General features: G+C 41.0%; 1 protein-coding gene across 5 annotated transcripts in view; it reads right to left on the minus strand.

The window, feature by feature from the left end:
- pcsk5b (proprotein convertase subtilisin/kexin type 5b) overlaps positions 1-20,729 on the minus strand; it is a 430,761-nt gene that overhangs the window by 86,149 nt on the left and 323,883 nt on the right. For all 5 annotated transcript variants that reach the window (XM_069930561.1, XM_069930563.1, XM_069930567.1 and 2 more), the window contains 3 exons: positions 10,808-10,910; positions 5,396-5,532; positions 4,823-5,023 (listed from right to left, as the gene is read on the minus strand). In XM_069930561.1, coding sequence (XP_069786662.1) covers positions 4,823-5,023; positions 5,396-5,532; positions 10,808-10,910 — 441 coding nt within the window. The remainder of the gene's footprint in view (positions 1-4,822; positions 5,024-5,395; positions 5,533-10,807; positions 10,911-20,729) is intronic.

A 20,729-nucleotide genomic window follows, 5' to 3' on the forward strand; every position in this document is an offset into this window, starting at 1 on the left:
GGAGATGATAACTGGGAAATCTTGGGAACAGTCATGTTTGGATGTTACATGGTTGAAAATTTAAATGGAATCAGATGTAAAATCTCAGAAAGACTAACTACTTTAGCCTTATTGCTTGTTGCTTCACTCAGTCATGAACCACCTGAAGAACGATGTCTCAAACACCAAGCTGTTGTTCATTGACTTCAGCTCAGCATTTAATTTGATCATTCCCCAGAGGCTGATGGAGAAACTGTCCTCTCTGGGACTCCATACCCAGCCAAACTGGATCCTGGACTTCCTAACTGAAAGACCGCAGTCTGTTTGGGTCAGTAGCAGAATATCGAGCACTGTCACGCTGAGCCTGGGCACACCTCAGGCTGTCTGCTCAGCCGCACCTGTGCACTCTATTGACCCACAACTGTATCGCTGATCATGCGCCAATGGTGTTATCAAGTTTGTAGATGACACAACAGTAGTTGGCCTCATCAACAACAATGATGAGTCACACCACAGAGAAGAGGTTAAAAAGCTGAGTCTCAATGTTGTCAAGATGAATGAGATGATTATGAACTTCAGGAGAACCAGGAACAATCTCCCTCCATTACACATCAACAATTCTTTAGTAGATAGAGTGGCGAGCACCAAATTCCTTGGAGTTTACTCAACCAATAACCTATCATAGATACTTAACATCTTCTCACTTGTCAGAAATATGCAACAGCAAATTGCATTTCCTGAGTATCCCAAGTCTACTGGCCACCATTATGTCAACATTTTATAGGAGCTCTATCATGGCCCTGGTTGGCTGCAAGAACAATGCAGAGAAATGGATCGGAGATCAATCCACAGAGTGGCAGAAAGATCACTAGAGTCTCCCTTCTTCACCATTAACATGATCTACCAGGAACATTGTCTGAATAGGGTGTGCAAAATCATTGAAGACCCCTTCCACCCTGCACACAGCATCTTTTAGGTGCTCTCATTGGGGAAGAGATATGGGAGTATCAGAGCCAGCACCACCTGGCTGAGGAACAGCTCCTTCCCACGAGCAGTGAGAATGCTGAACGACCGAAGGAAATGCTCACACTAACCATCCGAGACTTTCATAGATATAAGACAAAATTTATTTATTTATTTATTTGAAGAGATAATGTACTTGTCCTGCATATGCATTGTTTGTCTGTATGTGTGTATGCCTGGTTGTGTGTCTGCATGTTTTGCTCTAAGGACCGGAGAACACTGCTTCATTAGGTTGTACTTGTAAAATTAGATGACAGTAAACTTGAGTTGACTACCCATTTTTTTTCCCTCTCTGGCTGATCTAATTATCTTCAGTTATTTTCAGAAAATTGTGATCTTAATTTACTGAATTGTACCCTTCTAAATTATTTATACATTTGCAATATGCAGATCTCATTCAATTTTAAACGAGGCTTTACATGTAAGATATACAAACACATGTACTTTGTAAAACATATGCTTCCTAGATAGACAATTTCTAGGTATTATTTATTCAGTTTGTCCAATCTATTAAAAAAATTAGTAATCTATAACAGAACAGACAAATTACACTTCCTTTTTCTTTAGCTAAATATTGATGTACAACACTGTAGTAAAACATTTCTTGTGTAACTGGTTTCAATTCAGGATTTTTTATTTAAAAGATTTTTCTTATCAAGTTTTATATCATCTAAATTATGTATTTCTTCCTCCTTTTTATGATTCAACATTTGCCAATTGGTATGATAAATGTATAGAGTTTTTCGAGACTTGTTTGTTGACAGTTGCCTCATGTCTTTTGAGCAGTTATCACCAAAGTTTAATTTACCAAATTAACATTTTTTTTAGATACTTGCAGATCAGTTTTTTTTTTAACAGGTTCAATTACCAAATTTTCCGCATGGCTTGTGAATCTAACATGCTGGATATAATTTTCAAATTACAACCCTCCCAGAAGGGTTGAATAACCTTTATATATGATATACTTTCAAAATCACGTCAGGTTTCCCTCAATAAGATTAAAAGAGAATGGGAGCATGATCTACAATTTCTATCTCAGACAAAAAGTGGAATTTGTTTCTTAAATTAGTTAACACTTCTTTACTATGTGCTCTTATTCAGTTCAAGGTTGTACATCGGACTTACATGTCTAAAGACAGATTATCCCATATATTTCCTGATCTAAATCCCCGATGTGACAAATGTAATGATGGGGAAGCAACTTTGATACATATGTTCTGGTTTTGTCAAGTTCTTGAACCTAATGGAGGGAGATTTTTGTGTTTTGTCAATAATATTACATGTTAATATTGAATCTAATCCTTTAACAGCTTTGTTTGGAGTGTTAGATGATATTAACAAGCTATTTTCTTCATCTGATCGTCAAATTATGCTATTTACAACTCTTATGGCACAAAGTGTGATCCTACTTAGATGGAAAGATCCTGTTCCACCCACTAGTACTCAGTAGTGATATCAGGTCTCGTCTTAATTTAGAAAAGATCAGGTATTCCACATTGTATGCTAACACTAATTTTCATAAAATTTGGAGTCCTTTTATGGACTATTTTCAAGCTCATTAAATCAGCTTGACTTGATAATTTAATGTATTTATTTATGTACTTGTTTTTTCCTTCAGTTAGTAATGTTTTATAGACTCAGTACAACTGTACTACCTTTAATTTTATGTCAAAACATCCCAGGTTTTTTTTTTTAGGTAGGGCATTAGAGTTCTTTCCTTTTTGTTTTTTTTTTGTCATTCTGACAGTATTGTATAGGGAAGATGTATATCACAACTGTTTTATTTTTGGAAATGTACTTGTATTCTTCGTAGTTGGTACCCTTGTGTTCTCTATACAAGGTGTATCTGTTCTATAAAACTCAATTAAAGATTGAAAGAGAGAGAAGAGACAAATGTTAATTTGAGAACCCAGGAGATGAAATAAGGAAAAGGTTAATTCATTCAAATACATTTAATACTTTGTAAACCATTGAATTCAAAGAAACGGCAATCGGGGTTATGTCAGTTATTTACTTGTACAATGGTTGGCTTGAATTGTAAGGAGAGGCTAGATTAGATGGGACCTTTTGCCCTGAAGAATTGAAAGTTGAGGGAGGACCTAACTGAGGTGGATAAAAATCAGAAGGTAAATAATTATAGCCTTTTCCCCCAGTGTAGAAGTGTCTAAAATTAGAGGGCATAGACTTAAGAAGAAAAGGGAAAGATTTAAAAGGTACCTGGGGAGCATCTTTCTTCATACACAAGCCTGTGGGTATGTGGAACGAGCTACCAGAGGCAGTAGTAAAAGCGGGGACAATTGTAACATTTAAAATGCATTTTGACAGGTGCAAGGCTTAGAGGGAATTAAACAAGAACATTTGCAGGTGTTATGGCTGAGTGTAATACACAAAAATACTGGAGAAGATCAGCAGGCCATGCAGCATCGGTTGGAAGTAAAAAATGTTGGTTACCTTTTATTTCCTATGGAAGATGAATGACCTGGTAATTTTCTCCAGCATATTTATGTATTGCATAAGACCTTGTGATATGGGCCAAACACAGGTAAATGAGACTAGTTTGGATAGACAAGGATAAGTTTGGTTGAAGGGCCTGTTTCTGTGCTGGAAATCTTTATTAGTCTATATAAGAATTTTATTTCATGAACAAGTCATGAAATTCAGTGTTTTGAGGCAGCGTCACAGTGCAAACATTCATATTATGACATGCACATCTATTGGTAATCAAGAGTTGGGATCAAGTCAGAATGAGCCGCTTAGGAATTGGTATCTCCCAACTCTATTTTCAATAATGCTCTTGCATTCACAGCTCACATTTGGCCAAGAGACAATTATGACCAATAATGATAGGATAATGAGCACAGCATTCCTGCTACTGCACTCCGTCATTCATCAGACCTCCCCACGTGTACATTCCAGCTGAACCAACAGAAAATACTGGAAATAATAAAGAGAAAGCTCTAATTATATTCCTTTCAGAGTAGATGTGGAAAAGTTGTTTCCCACAGTGAGATTCATAGGTTCTTGATTAGCCAGGGCATTAAAGGTTATGAGAAGAAGGCCAGGCAGTGGATCTCATTGGGGAAATTGATCAGTTCATGATTAAAGGACTCAATGGGCTGCATAGCCTATATCTGCTCCTATGTCTTATGGTCTCTTTTAAAAACATCTTCTTACTTCAATCTCTTTCTTGAGTAAGAGTTTTTGAGATTATCTGAGTAATTTTTGTCATCTTTGATATGATGCAAGTTCTCAAACTTCTTTTCATAACAATACATTCTGTCTGATCATTCTTTCACTTGTTTTCATGTAAATTATTTTCTTTATTAGATGCTGAAAGGCTCCACAGATAAACATAATATGGATATTTATTTTCCCCATTTATATCCATCTTAAGCCTTCTTTTTTTGTCTTTTCCATTTTCACTTGCTCCTTCATTATCGGTGCCACTGAATCTCCTCTTCAATCCCCTCTTTCAAGACATTCCATTATGTTCTTACTTCTTTCTCCTCACTTATTTTATGCATTATATCCCCATCAAGTTCATTGATCCAAAACAGGAACTCTTTCCCTCTTCGCATATAGTGCCTGAATTGGTGAGCATCCCCGGAGATGGTCTTTAATTGCAGATTTCTAACATCGATCCACAGGTACTGCTTTTAATATAGATAAATCTCTTCTAACAGAGAAGCAATGAATCAGCGCATATATTCACATGTTACTTGTGTATTGAATGGTTCTAATGCCATCAACTTCCATAAAACAATGTGTCTTGGTAACTGTGGAAAAAACTTGTTCGGGATGCAAATAATCTGTTTCTCACCATCTCTGCATTTTAACTTCTGGCATCCTTCGTTTGTGGGGTAGTAGCCAGTGGAACATTTTACACAGTGCGTGTCACTTGTACAGACTTCACAGTTACTGGAACACAATTTGCAGTTTTTATTGGCAGCTGGGTAGTAATATGAAGGGCAATCTTCCCTACATTCTCCTTCAAAAAAATAACGATCATTCATAAACTTATCTGTGGAGAAAAGAAAAATATGAAGGAATATTACTTTTTTAGTGAGCAGGTTTGCATTAAATAAAAGGTTTTATATGAAAACATTGACTGCAATTTCTGTATAGTGATGTTTGCCTCTAAATGACCCCTTAGTTGCTGAGTAAAGATTATGAAGCTTGTCATCTTTTTTTCTGAACCCATATGCCATGTACCCTTCTCAAGAACAAAAACCTACATCTCTCATTGGTTGAGAGTTAATAGATGCAATCTCACCATTGGTCCATGATTGTAAGATCGAATTTACCATTAGTCACATTCTGGTCTAAGCAGAGAAGGTATGTGTGTGCGTGCGCGTTATAATCTTGTTTATTTTTAATTTTACTGTCAACTCACCTTTATCACATGATGTACAGTCATTAGGTTCACCTCTCCTACATTCCTTGCAGGTGTGATGACACTGGTGACACTGGCCATTACTGTCAAACTTACCAGTGGGACAGGTTGTGACACAATAACCATCGTCTAAGACACTAAATATGAGACAAAAAAGTGAGTTATTCAACCACAAGTGGCTACATTTTACATTTCTATATCAAGTGTTTCTATTAATTTCACAAAAGAACTGATATCAAGAGCTCTCCTAGGTATACAGTGCAACTGACAGTCGAGAGGACTAAACAATTAAAAGAACACAAGTAGGTGTATTAGATTTTTGTGCACCTTGACAGTAGTTGGATTTTACACACTTATGACAGAAAAGGTGGTCATTCAGGCCACTGGGTTGATATTCTCTGGTGTCTCTGGAATTTATCCTCTCTTACATGCACACCAACTTCCTCATTATGTAATTTTGTCACTTACTTTCTGTAATTAGCCCATCAGCATGTCTTTTGAATGAGGGAGGAAACTCAAGCTTCCTGCAGAAGCTCACATTTTCGTGGGCAAGAACATGCAAGATCCACATGCAACCCCTGAGATCAGGATTGAACCCGAATCCCTGGATTTGTGAAGTAGCAACTTTTACTGCTGTACCACTATGCTGCCCCACAAATTTGCTTGCATCATTTTACCAAATTTAAAATGATGTTAGCAATCTTGCAGAGAAGAAAGCTCTAAAATATTTGTACCAGTTCCTAAACAGATCTAGCGAGCATCTTTTATAATATTGCTGTCTTATGTGGCATCTTTGGGATTTGTTGCCAGAGGCAGCTGTGGAAGCCAAGTCATTGGATATGCTTGAAGCAGAGGTTGATAAGTTCTTGATTAGTGAGGGTGTCAAAGGTTATGGGAAGAAGGCAGGAGAATGGGATTGAGAGAGCTATATTTTTAATGGTGGAGCAAACCTGATGGGCTGAATGGTTTAATTCCGCTCCAATGTCCTACGGTGTTTCAGGAACAGCAGACGTTAGAGATCGTGAATGGGTTGGAAGAGGTAACCTCATGAGGGATACAAGAGCAAAAGTTTTTGAAGAACAAAGCATCAAGGAAGCAGCTTTCTTGTGCAAATGAAGGTGTAGCAAGGAAACATAGGAAACTCTAGATACTGGAGTCTGGAACAAAAATACATTGCTGCAGGAACTCAGTGGGTCAGACAACATCAGTGGATGCAAAGGGATGGTTGATGTTTTTGGTTGAGGCCCTGTATCAGGATTGGGATCATTGAGGGAACGTAGCCAGTAAATAAATGTGAGAGAGAGGGGTGAGATAGAGGCTGGTAAGTATTGGGTGGAACCAGATGGAGGAGGGGAAAGGGGAAATTTTAAAAACAGATTTGTTGATGATAGAGAAGACTAGATAAGGGGAGTTGATGGAAGAGTTTAGGTGCCCTCTGTGAATGGGATCACTGTAATGTAACTCATTCTGTCTGTAAATGAAAAATCTTAGTAAAAATGAAGTTTTTCAACTTTGTTAGCTGAACTATTCTTGACCTGCAATATAGCAGTAAACAGCAAAATGTTGTACATGGCATGTCTCAACAGAGACAGCTTGCAAGGATGACCCAGACTTTAGAGTGATGCCATCTATAATGTCCAGGAATTCCATGGATGCTCTTGATACTCCAGTGACTATCACATCAATTTGCTTCTAAAATTCTCAGCAGCTTAAAAGTGATTTTCACAACCAGCCATTTATAACAATTAAAGTGAAGGTATGGTGCAGCTGGTCTCTAACATAAGATTACAAAGCACAAGAAATGACCAAGAGTGCGATAAAATGGGCACTTTTTATCATTACTTCTGTCTCTTAAATTATGTTGATTTACACCAATGGAGGGTGAGGTAGAAATATTCTGGAGCATATTGTTAATGGAAAAAGATTAGAAGCCTTTAAAATTGCAAGCCTCACGCAATTTCTGGGCTAGTATCATCTTGCTCTTCTTACATTTCATCCCTTTTTGCTCACAGGCACCAAAACAGTCACACAAGCTCAGGCATTCCAACTGTATAACACAGTGCCAATTCTTACATCATGTGTGTTTTGGAGCATCGTGCTAACATTCACTTCCCTTGCACCAGGAACACCTTTCAACTGTGCCAGTGGCTCGGCCCAATCTAGCTCCTGCTTTCCTATTACTGGCGTTGTCAGCATTGAAAAAAGCTATGGGTGCCCTAGAGGATTCAAATAATGCAGTTCATGAGATGGTCTAATGCTGGATTTGGCTTTGAAGCATCTGCAGATTAATTTGGGATATTGGTACCTTTGAATTTTGGGTTTTGAGGCATTGTTTGATTATTAACATGTTGACAATCTTTTTTCCAAGTGTTTTCTTTATAACTGTGGTCAAGGGAACTGAAGGCGGCGATCCCCTCGACTCCCATTGTAGTGCAGCCCATAGATCTCTGTTGATTGCTCTTGTCTTTGGAACTGATGACATAACCATACAATTACTTTTCTCTTGACTGTAAAGACATATTCCCCACTCATTACTCTGGTTTTCATGCATAATTGGTGGCATAATGAGGAGTGTGGAATTTGCTAACATCCCTAGCATACCTTCTGTACTTTGTACTACTTCAAGAATCAAACACCACAATCAGGTAACTTAAAGGCAACCCAGTCAATTTATAATTAGACACCTACATGCTGTCTGGGTTAAGTTCATCTTTGGCTTTCTTTTACAAATCAGTCTTACTTGGCCTCTGTACTCTCTTCCTGTGATGAAGGTGTAAATACCACTGGCAGTTCTCATGCCAAACTAGAGGATTTCTTACAAATTCCACTTTGGCAGAGCGGTTAGTGCAATGCCTTTACAGCACCAGTGATCAGGACCTGACTGGTGTTCGAATTCCATCCTGTCTTTAAGAAGTTTGTATCTTCTCCCCATGTCTGCATGGGTTTTCTCCAGGGGCTTTGGTTTCCTTCCATCATTCAAAATGTACCAGAGATGTAGGTTTATAGGATGTAAATTTGGCGGCTCGGACTTGTGGGCCGAAATGGCCTGTTACCGTGCTGTATGTCTAAATTTAATGTTATGTGATGGGGGTCAGGAATCTCCAATTCTTCCTGTACTTTTAATTACACTGGTGTCTAAAAGAATCTGGTGGCTCTATGTTGTCTTTGTCCTTGCACTTTAATTTCAGTAGGGAGTTGATACCTTTCTTCATCTCTCCACCCTTAATTTGTCATTTTCATCAGATTCCATGCAGGTGCATCCAACATATATTCCCTTCCACTGAAGTCAGGATTCCTCCTTGCCATAGTTAACCGGGCTATCATCAGTATCTTTGGAATTTCCTGCCCATCAACATTTACCCCTTCTACTTCATCTCAGATCCACAATAGACTTCCCTATTCAATATATCACTCTTAGATCAAATGTAACTGATCAAAGTCAGAGCATTTGTGGCCTAACAATGCCTTAGAGTTGCACAGTATCATAAAAGAAAATGACTTTCAGTAGTGTGAACTGAGCATTCCCCCCATGCTATGTATGTGATCCATATCCAGCGCACCATTATCCTGAATCTTGATTTCTAATTTCTCCTCCTGAATGTACTGTGCAAGTACCTTCACCACATGGACTGAGGTAGGTCAAACTCACCACCTTTCTCAAGGAGAGTTATGGATCATTATCAAATGATCCCTACCAGTGATACACACATCCCATGAATAGATCAACAAAAACTCAGAGAATGCAACATCATTCCTTTTGCCTTCCTCTCTTCCTTACAGCAAAAGACCCCAAACACTGATGAACGTACTCTCCACGGTGTTGTACTGCTGTCATGATAGAAAATCTTCCACATTTGAATATCAAGTCCATGAGGTCATTAAAAAACTTGTACCATCATTATCCACATATCTTCCTGTTCCCTATGCTACCACAAATCTTCATTACCATCTACATCAGTTTGCCACCCTCCAAACTTGTCTATAAATAGTTAAATCTGTAACAAAAAATTGCTTGAATTAAAAAAAAAACAACCACCTTTGATAGCAGCACTGTTACACTCTCCCACCTCTAATGGTTGCTGCTGGTTTCTTACTTCCAGTTGAAATTTCTGAGATGTTTTACTTTGTGCTAGACTTGAAAGTAAAGAGTTCTAAATAAAATAGCTAGAAATAGCTCCTCCTGCATGATTTTTTTGTGATTTTCTATATATGCTGCATTATCGGGCTTAACCCCCTTTCACTCTAGCATCCCAGTAAATTGGGAGTTCAGTGTCCTGAGATAGGAATGGGGGTATGGCTTTTCACACTAGATCATTCCTAACTGGGACACTGAATGCTTTCACAATTGCAAGGAGCCATCCCTTGGGTTAGGACTGTTCTACCATCTACCAGTGATGTCATGACACATGTATTATGATCTTATATTTGAACAAAATTATTATAACATAATTAAGCTTTATGTACAGCACAATATGAGCTCTTCAGCTCCTGTTGTTGTGCCGACCTATATAAACCTTTATAAAGGACCGTGGGAAAGTGCAAGCAATGAATAGTAATAGCGAACAATTTTTAAAAAGCATTGGAAAGTTGGTAGCGTTATAGCACTCAATTTATATAATGTGGGAAAGTTTGTAGTGCTATAGCACACAATTTATATAGTGTGAGAAAGTTGATAGCACTATCACGTACAATTTAAACAGCGAGGGAAAGTTGGTAACTATCGCGTACAATTTATAAATTCCATGGGAAAAAGCGATAGCAGATCTGCCCTCCCAGAATTCCATGCAGCAGAGATAGGGCTGTATGCTCGGCTGCATACATGGACCATTCATAGAGGGGTTTGTCTGCCCCACGGCAATCTGGGAAATCAGGTCCGCCATTGTTTTTTCCCCCACGGTCTTTATAAAATTGAGAGCTATAGCGCTACCAATTTTCCCACGCTGTTTAAAAATTGTCTGCTATTGCTATTAATTTCCTCTCTCTTTCTCTTCCACTGTGACTTTCCCATGGCAAAGTTTATACCTTCATTTTAATCTTTTCTTTCTGCACTCATGCAAAAACTTGGGTCATTTCAATCCTACAATAAAATTACCCCTTTCACACTTGCTTGATTGCAAAGCCGGCGTCTGCAGACCGTATTAGGGGTCGAGGCCGCCAATCCCCGGCATGAATCTGATTTTGCTTTCACACTTGCTACTTTAAAGGCCGATTGGCATTTGATTCCTGGGATCACTTGCAAGTGTGAAAGGGGCTTCAGTGTAACATAACGCCCTTCATTGTTGTTTACTTGTTAGTTCTTATTACACAACTGCTATATGTGTGTTGATACCTGGATAGCAAGTAAAACAAAGCTTTTTATTGTATCTTGGCACATGTGACATTTCATTCTATTCATTTATCAAAAGAACTCACCTTGGAGCAGTACAGCTAATACACTCATCATTGCCTGGGCCAGTACATTGATTACAATGGAAATGGCATTTGTGGCACTTTCTTGCATTTCCAATATATTCACCTATGACAATTAAAAAATAGATGAAGCAAAGTGCAAAAAGATCATCTGTGTATATTTTTCTGAAAGCCTTTAATTATTGTTACTTTTGGTTATGAAGCAAATAATAATTTTAAATTACCTACATGTGAAAGACAACAGAACAATACAAAGAACAAAATAACTAATTTCATAATATATGGTCTGCAAAAAAAAGTGAAGTTATAGGAAAGAGAAAAGGAATGAGTTTTTAATGGCAAGAGAGAATAAATAGCACTTTGGGCATTTAAACACTTCATTAACTGAAGCCAACTCTAGTTGTTTTGCTGGGTACCCCAAACATGACACATGTAATCCTGCTTAAATTTGAGTCAGCCTTAGCTTACTCAACCTTACTGACGACATTGTCATTTCATCAGGAACAATCCAATGGTTGTAATGCTTCCACCAGCGTTGTCTCCGCTCCATCCTCAACATCCATTGGAGCGCTTTCATCCCTAGCGTCGAGGTGCTCGAGATGGCAGAGGTCGACAGCATCGAGTCCACGCTGCTGAAGATCCAGCTGCGCTGGATGGGTCACGTCTCCAGAATGGAGGACCATCGCCTTCCCAAGATCGTGTTATATGGCGAGCTCTCCACTGGCCACCGTGACAGAGGTGCACCAAAGAAAAGGTACAAGGACTGCCTAAAGAAATCTCTTGGTGCCTGCCACATTGACCACCGCCAGTGGGCTGATAACGCCTCAAACCGTGCATCTTGGCGCCTCACAGTTTGGCGGGCAGCAACCTCCTTTGAAGAAGACCGCAGAGCCCACCTCACTGACAAAAGGCAAAGGAGGAAAAACCCAACACCCAACCCCAACCAACCAATTTTCCCCTGCAACCGCTGCAACCGTGTCTGCCTGTCCCGCATCGGACTTGTCAGCCACAAACGAGCCTGCAGCTGACGTGGACTTTTTACCCCCTCCATAAATCTTCGTCCGCGAAGCCAAGCCAAAGAATGCTTTAAAGAATTATGCCTCAAGAAGGGATACAACAATGGGATGAGGGAGGAGTTGGCCAATGTAGACTGGGAGAATGGGGAGACAGTTGAGAAACAGTGGAAAACTTCAAGAGAGATTCTTCAGTGCTCAAGAAAAAAATCATTTCAGTTAAAAGCAAAGTCAGCAAAGGTGGGGATTGCACAATTATAAAACTTAATATTTACCTCAAATAATATTTAACCACCTGTTTTTTACTAAAGATTTTGATAAAAGCTGCATTTGCATCATAGAACTCGGGCCATTTCAACTTGAGAGATGTAATAAAATAACTAAAAGTCACATTGCTGATTACTGGTTTTTCATTAAGCAGATTGCCACATTTCTCATGAGTTTATTCCAGTAGTAGGAAGCACCCCGTTGACTTAAAATCATTTCTGAGCCAGCTAAAAATTGTTCCTCTAATTAATCTCTAACTATGCAGTATATCAAGAATGTAGGACCAGAGGTCTGTCCTTTATCACATATAATACCTTTAAAAAACATTTTTTGCAAAACAAGCAAATCTTCCTCAGTCCTCTGACCCTCTCATCTCCCCCCACCTCCTCTCCAGCCTCCCCAACCCTCAACCTCCCACCTCTACTCCCCCCATCTTTGACCTCCCCAACTCCCCTTCTCCTCCCTCCTCTGACCCTTATTTCCTCCCCTGAATCCACCCCTCCTGGCTCTACACTTGTTGATCCACCCCATTCTCCACCCCACAACATCCTCCACTCCACTGGTCCCCACTCTGGTCTTTACCATACCTTCTGACCTTCCCCTTTTGGAGAGAGAACATTCTGTCCCCAGTAGAGGCCTCAGCTTCATCCCCCTTGGCCAAACATCATGATGTGGAACTCTTCATCCAACATCTCTGAGGCCACTTCTTCCACGAGGATCCTCCATCCTTCACCACAGACCTCTTTCCCCACCTTAAACCTCTTTCCTCCTCTTGGACACTTCGTTCCAGCCTTCTGCCAGTTCTGGATCTTTATATGTCCAAATGCTGGCAAGACATCAACTGTCTTGACCACCACTCCTCTCATTTATTCTAGTCTCACCCCCTCAGAATGCTCTGCCTCTAATTTCTCTTCACCAATCCCAACCTCACTATCAAAACTGCAGACAAGGGTGGTGCTGTTGTGGTTTGGTAGACTGACCTATACCACGCTGAAACTAAATGACAGCCCTCAGGCACATAGGAGGGGCACCACTGTCCATGCCCACCCAGTATCGCCTGTCGTGCCCAACATCTAACTCCCGAGCCCAACCACCTCTCTCATAGCCCCATCCGTGTCCCCCCCCAAACTCCCGAGCCCAACTGCCTTGCTCCCCAAATTCCCGAGCCCTACTCCCGTCCATCACCCACCCATTTAACTCCAAGCTTGACCGCCTCACTCCTAGCTCCATCTGTTGCCCCCCCATCCAACACCCAAGCACCCGCTCCTAGCCCCATCCACCGGGGTTGAGGGTAGGAAATTAGATATCTGTGTTTTTCGCAGCTCAAACTATCAGATAATATAAAATCAAATGTAGATTAAAAGTAAGTATGCAAAGTTAAATATAATATTTCGATCAATGATGCCAAAATGGAAAGCCGCAAAAGTGATTGTGAAATTCTTTTTAGGCATGTGAAAACAACAAACAGATGTTCAGAAACAACAGTACAATGTAAGCCCATTTTCCAAACTAAAAATAAATTAAGCAATTTATCCTTTGGAAATGCTGGGAATGATTATGTGAATGAATTACCTGTTAAATATGGAACTCGGTTTTAAATGGTCATTAATATGCTTTAATATCCGGCACCTCATGGCAGCGCCTCAATGTGGGATCAATGGTCATCTTCATTACCCATACTTCCATTGCACAGCTGGAACTGCTCTGCCAGCACCAGGGAAATGCAGAGCAGTTCCAGCTGTGAGGTGGGAGTATGAGTAAAAAAGATGGCCATTCATCTCGCATTGAGCCATCCGCTGCCATCTGCTACTCTCCCACTGGGTGCTTGGCACCAAGATTCACCTTTCCGCCAAAGGTAAGAGAGGGCAGGGATGATGACAGCCATTTAACTTTGGCCGCTCCACTCTGGCCCGGGGAATGCAGCTGGCTGCTTTCATTCAGCGAATCCTGGCCTTTGGAGGAGGCAGAGGGTTATTTTTAATTGAAACAACTTAAGATGTAGATAATTTTCCATATATTATAAATATATCCAACAACATTGGATATGACTATTTTTGGGTTCTACAGCAGTGAGAACAGGTAGGGAAGGCGAAGTGGATTGCGTGGTGGCGGTGAGGGATGGTTATGGGGTGAAGTAAGTTTTAACAGGGGTGGCGCAATTTCAGTGCTTGCCTTAAGTGCTAATTTCCCTGGACACCTCCTCTTACTTACCCTTTCAACAGGACCTCACCCAACCACATGAAGGCACTGGCTCACACTCTATCCCTGACATCATCTATTCCAGTCATCTCACTTCCACACTCTCCAACCTTGTTGTTTCCCAACCCCGCACTGGCCAGTTGTGCCTTCTTCCCAAGATCCAGAAACCCATTATCCAAGTATACCCACTGTTTCCAAGTGCTCCTTTCCACTGAAGTGATATCTGCTTTCCTAGATTCCATTTTGTCCCCCTGGTCCTGTCCTTTCCCTCCTCATCCTCGATAACTCACAAGCCCTCCATCACTTCAACAACTTTCAGTTCTCTAAACTCGATCGTCACATCTTCACTGTGGACATCTAATCTCAATACCATATAACCATATAACCATTTACGGAGCAGAAACAGGCCATGTTGGCCTTTCGAGTTTGCACCGGTTCACTGATTTTGTGCGCCCTCTTCAGGCATTGGTCCCGGTAGATCTTCATTCAATAACGATGGGCGAATTCAATGCAGGTGGAATCAGATAATAGCAAAACTATGAGCAAACAGACTGGCTATCTGTGTACCAAAAATAGTAAAACTTGACGAAACTGGATTTATTAAGAAAAGACAAACAGTGGACAATATCTCTAAGTTCATTAACTTAATCCATGCAGTACAAGGAAAGAAGACTCCAACAGATGTAGGTCAAATATTCATATCTTTCTTTTTTTCTTTCTTTGGCTTGGCTCCGCGGACGAAGATTTATGGAGGGGTAATGTCCACGTCAGCTGCAGGCTCATTTGTGGCTGACAAGTTCGATGGGGGACAGGCAGACATGGTTGCAGCGGTTGCAAGGGAAAATTGGTTGGTTGGGGTTGGGTGTTGGGTTTTTCCTCCTTTGTCTTTCGTCAGTGAGGTGGGTTCTGCGGTCTTCTTCAAAGGAGGTTGCTGCCTGCCGAACTGTGAGGCATCAAGATGCACGGTTTGAGGCGATATCAGCCCACTGGCAGTGGTCAATGTGGCAGGCACCAAGAGATTTCTTTAGGCAGTCCTTGTACCTCTTCTTTGGTGCACCTCTGTCACGGTGGCCAGTGGAGAGCTCGCCACATAACACGATCTTGGGAAGGCGATGGTCCTCCATTCTGGAGACGTGACCTACCCAGCGCAGTTCGATCTTCAGCAGCGTGGATTCGATGCTGTCAGCCTCTGCCATCTCGAGTACTTCAATGTTAGGGATGAAGTCGCTCCAATGAATGTTGAGGATGGAGCGGAGACAACGCTGGTGGAAGCGTTCTATGAGCCGTAGGTAATGCCGGTAGAGGACCCATGATTCGGAGCCGAACAGGAGTGTGGGTATGACAACGGCTCTGTATACGCTAATCTTTGTGAGGTTTTTCAGTTGGTTATTTCTATCTACAAATAAATAAATAAATAAACTTTGCTTCATGACTATAAGAGTCACCTCTATCCCTCATATTAAAGACCTCAAACCTCTTTGCTTCTACCTCAACAATAGAGTCCCTCTCCAATACCACTCTCCTCCAGCTGGCAGAACGTTTCTCAACCTCAATAACTTATTTGACTCATCCCTTTTTCTCCAAGTCATAGGGGTAGTTGTAAGTATCTGCATGAATCCCAGCTAAGTCTGCCTTTTTGATGGCTATGTGCAGCAATTCATGCTACAAGCCTACACAGGTAATGCTCCTTGACTTCCTCCACTACATTGGAGACTACATTGGTGTGGTCTCATTCACCCACAGTATGCTCGTTTACTTCATCCACTTTGCTGCCAACCAGTGGTGTATCTAGACAAAATAGCGCCTATGGCATGCTCTGAAATTACTGTTAAAAAAACGCACAAAGTTGACAGTTGTGCGGTTTTCATGCGCAATTAGGCTAGTTTGGAAGATTGGCCACGTGTGTATTGGGCATTTCTCAGAGGTCATGAATTCCCATTCCCTAAATCAGCACCATTCCGTGGAGCCGGGTTCACTGTAACAGGGTTAGAAGTGGGATGGGCGAAAGGTTTTTAAACGGGGAGAAGCAGTCTCTCTCACTCTCTCCCTCCCCCTCCTCTGTTTAAAACATCTGCACCTGCCACACTCGTTTGCTTTGTCTGAGAAACCACCATGTTGAATAAGCAATGTATTGCCGTGCTGCCACTGCAGAGCTGGGCACAGGAGCGCGCTGTCCAGAGAACTGCAAACACATTGCTGTTAACTGCCATGGCACTGGCAGTGACTGAATGCCGCTCCTCCCGCATCCAAAGTTGGGCCGAACTGACCTGACTGTGGAGCTGAGAAGCACAGCCTGTATCTGAATTTCCTTTTTTATCACTGAATAACTCTGTCTGGCTTCAGTGGGGAACAGAACATGCTCATGGGAGGTTGGGTTGAACTCTTGAATTCTCACTGCTGCAATTCCCCGCTGACTTCAATATAAACCCTGACTCTCCCTTTGTTTTTCAAGAGTCCACTGCAGGCCACAGATAACACTGCGTCTCCCGGTGAAGATAAACATTAGGCAAGTCAGGCATGGTTTTTTTTTCCCGCTTTACGCATATAATCTCTTTCCTTGCACTTTGCTGGATTCAAACATAAATGTTGCTACCACTTCAGGGCTAAAATAAAATCTTGCCTGTGAGGTTGCCAGGGTCCCCTCTGAGGTCTGATTGGCCTAATGGTAGTGTCGTGTCAGTCCTGGTTGCAGTGCTGCCAGAGCATTGCTCCGGCACCTCACCGAGCCACACCGGGCTGGAATTTCATCAGGCCACTTCAGAGCCACTCCAGCACCATGCTCAATGCAGGACCAATGGACAAAATGGCTGTCTTCCTTACCCATAATCCTCCACACAGCTGGAACTGCGTTGTTTCCCTGGCGTTGGCAGACCAATTCCAGCTACATGGGGGATTGTGAGTAAGGATGGAAGCCATTTTGCTCATTGATCCCATATTGAGCAAGGTGCTGTAGTGGCCCCAAAGTGGCCTGGTGAGATGCTAGCCTGGAGTGGCCTGGTGAGGTCCTGGAGCAGTGCTCTGGGGCGCTCAAGTGAGCCCCGGAGCACTACTCCCCTGGGATGGAGATTCATTATTGGGCTAGGGACGGATATTGAGTGGGTGAGGTGAGGACAGTGGTGCCCCCCTGCAAGTGGCACCTAGGACATTGCCCTAGTTTCCATACCCTAGATACACCTATGCTGCCAACTTCTACCTCAACGTCAAATTTACTTGGCCCATCTCCAGCAACTCTCTCACCTTTCTTGATCTCTCTGTCTCCATGTTGAGAGACAAACTTTTGGCAGTCATTTCCTACAAACCCACCAACTCCCATTTACCTCAACTACACCTCTTCCCTATCCCCTATACAGAGTCTATTCCTTTTTCACAATTCCTCTCTCCCTGTCGAATCAGCTCCTAGGATGAAGTCTTCCATACGAGATCATCGTAGATATCCTTATTCTGCAAAAAAAATTGTCTTCCCTCCACTACCCTCAACCTGGCCTTCACCCATGTGTCCTCCATTTCCCGCACACCTGCCCTGGCACCTCCACCCCCAGATGCAAATAAAGGGCTCAGGACCAAATCATTGCTTGTATAGCTTTGCCTCCTCTAGACGTTGTGGGTCCTGCTCAGTTTCTCTGTCACTTTTGAGTATTTACTACAATGGCCATGACTGCAGGCTTTCTTGTTTCACCTACCTTCTTTAGCTCTGACATAAGAGAATCATTTCTGCTGCACATCATTTGGAAAAGTATTCAAACCTCATTTTTACCAAGTCAATTAATTCATTATGAAGAGGAATGTATCCCTCAAGGATGAAATCACACTTAATCTAACTCACAAGATGTTATCTTACACAATACTGTAAAACTAGTGGCTGGATACAAATAATAACTGTTTTTTAAAGACATACAGCACGGTAACAGGCCCTTTCAGCCCATCAGCCAGAGCTGCCCAATTACACCCACGCGACCTACACCCGTGGTACAATTTGAATATTGGGAGGAAAGCGGAACCCCCGGAGGAAATCCGTGCAGACATGGAGAGAACTTACAGACAGCGCGGGATTTGAACCCTCGTCCTGGTCGCTGGTGCATTAACAGCATTGTGTCAACTTCTACGCTAACCTTGAAAACATAATGTGGGTAACAATATGCCCAGCTTGATGTCAGAACAAATTTTTAAAAATGAAGAAGAAAAAAATTGATGAGACTGAAAACAAATTAATAATGAACTGAGGGTAGAAGTTCATCATTCTTTAAATCATTTCAGTTCTGATTTTATATTTAAAAAAAAGCTGATACAGCCGTTAAGAATAATGCTGTCAGCTGGTGGATACACAAAGAATCTTATTGTTTCATTTGGAGCGCAGTCTAATAAACAACAGGTGTGTAGAGCTTACTTGTCCTCATTTCAAAGCTAGAATGGATGGATCACAGAATCATGAAAATGTGCTGAACAGCTTTTGAGAGGAAAATATGAGAAAATACCACAACTCTGGTTACTGCCAAAATAGGTCTGTAAATATGCCACCTTTGAAGCTGTCCATAATTCAACAAAACTTCAATCCATGTACTTGGCTTTTTCATATTGCACAGAATTTTATGAGATTGTCTAAACTGGAGAAAATATCTAATAGCAATTAGTATATTCACTTAGGTATTTGAAGGGTCAATTATGTACTTCAAATATTTAAACTTTAAAGGAACTTTATTTAGTGTATATATTTTAAGGTATTTATGTATTGAAAAACTGGTGCACTATAAATGAAAGGGCAAGAGTTCTGCATTTTATATTTATATCTAACTAACATTGGCGAATATGGCCTATCTCTCGTTTCTTGTTTAATCTGTATAGGTCCCAAAAGCTCTGCTTGTTTTCCTTACTTTCCTCAACTGAAAATTCGATATCTAACATAGAAGCTATTTTTCCATCATCTTTCCTTTCCCTTTCTTTCTTGCCCTTGTATGTAACTTTCATTCCTACCTTGTGCCATCTCCATACTTTGTTTCAGCACTTTGCAATGATGACATTCCAAACTCTTTCAATAAGGTAACTGAAAGCATTTAAGTGAGGTGCTACCTTAAAAAAGGCAGCCAACATCATGAAGGACCCCTATCACCCTGGTCACACTCTCTTGCTGCTACCTTCAGGCAGAATCCTGGTCCATCACCTCCAGGTTTAAGAACATATTTTGTTCTAATAGCTATCAGCCTCTCTGTATGACTCTACTATAAACGATTCCAGGACCACCAAAAGGTGTCTCCTTGACTAAAATATAACTCTTTTTCTTGTACTAATTGCAACTGTGATTATTAATCCATCCTTTTATGTTTATTATCTCCTTCTGTTTTGCCATATTGAGGTAATTTAATCAATGCTACTGTGGTTGATGCATCTTGCGTATCGCAGTCAATGGCTGCAGCAAAGAAGATTTTTAGTACATCTGTGCATTATATATGTAGATAACAATAAGCTCTCATCATTTCAGCACAACGACATTATGATGAGATAAGTAGTTTTGGGAGAAATGTAAAGTAAGAATGAAAGATGTTATTTATCTAAATTTCCAAAAAGCTTTTGATAAAGTACAACATGATAAAATATGTTAAGCAGGTCACATGTCCCAGAATTGAAAGCTAGATGGCTGGCTGCAAGATAGAAGGGATCAGCTAGGGATAAAGAACAAAAAATTAAAGATCCTAGAAGGAATGCTTATACAATTTCCATTTAGATATTAGAATTAATCACATGATGGTAGAGATCTTCAGGTGAACTGCCTGACCAAAGCAATCACATTTGGAATATCAGCACATGGCCATCCATATGTGGGAACTTCAAACATGATGATACTTTGATTCTGCATTGTCTCTGGAGTCAAATGGTGGAGCATGACATGGCAAGATTTTCCAGTGCAGCTGGGGAATCTGGGAGCAGATATTCCACCAGGTAAAATTTGTTGCAGGATCATACCAGTATACAAATTAAAGCAGCAGTAATCCATTTGGTTCTCAAGCTTACTTCACCATTAATAAGATCATAGCTGATAAAATTGCAACCTCAGCTTCTACCATCCTGATAATTTTTCACCCACTTTATTACATTTGGAGTCTTTATTAAACAATGGAGCAATGTGAGCTATCCTCCAATCATCCGGGACCACACCCATGGGTAAGGACATTTTAAATATTTCTGCCAGAGTCCCCCAATTTCTACACTAGCCTCACTCCAGATCTGAGGGAATACCTTGTCAGGCCCTGGGGATTTATCCACTCTTATTGCTTCAAGGCAGCAACCCTGCTCCTCTTTAATCTGTATAGGTCCCAAAACCTCTGCTTGTTTTCCTTACTTTCCTCAACTCTGTACCAGTTTCCTGAGTGAATATGGATGAAAAATACCATGAAAGATATCCCCCATCTCTTTTGGCTCCATAAGTAGCTGAACACTCTGATCTTCAAAGGGAC

Source organism: Narcine bancroftii, chromosome 1 (assembly GCF_036971445.1).
Source record: "Narcine bancroftii isolate sNarBan1 chromosome 1, sNarBan1.hap1, whole genome shotgun sequence".
Taxonomy (NCBI): domain Eukaryota; kingdom Metazoa; phylum Chordata; class Chondrichthyes; order Torpediniformes; family Narcinidae; genus Narcine; species Narcine bancroftii.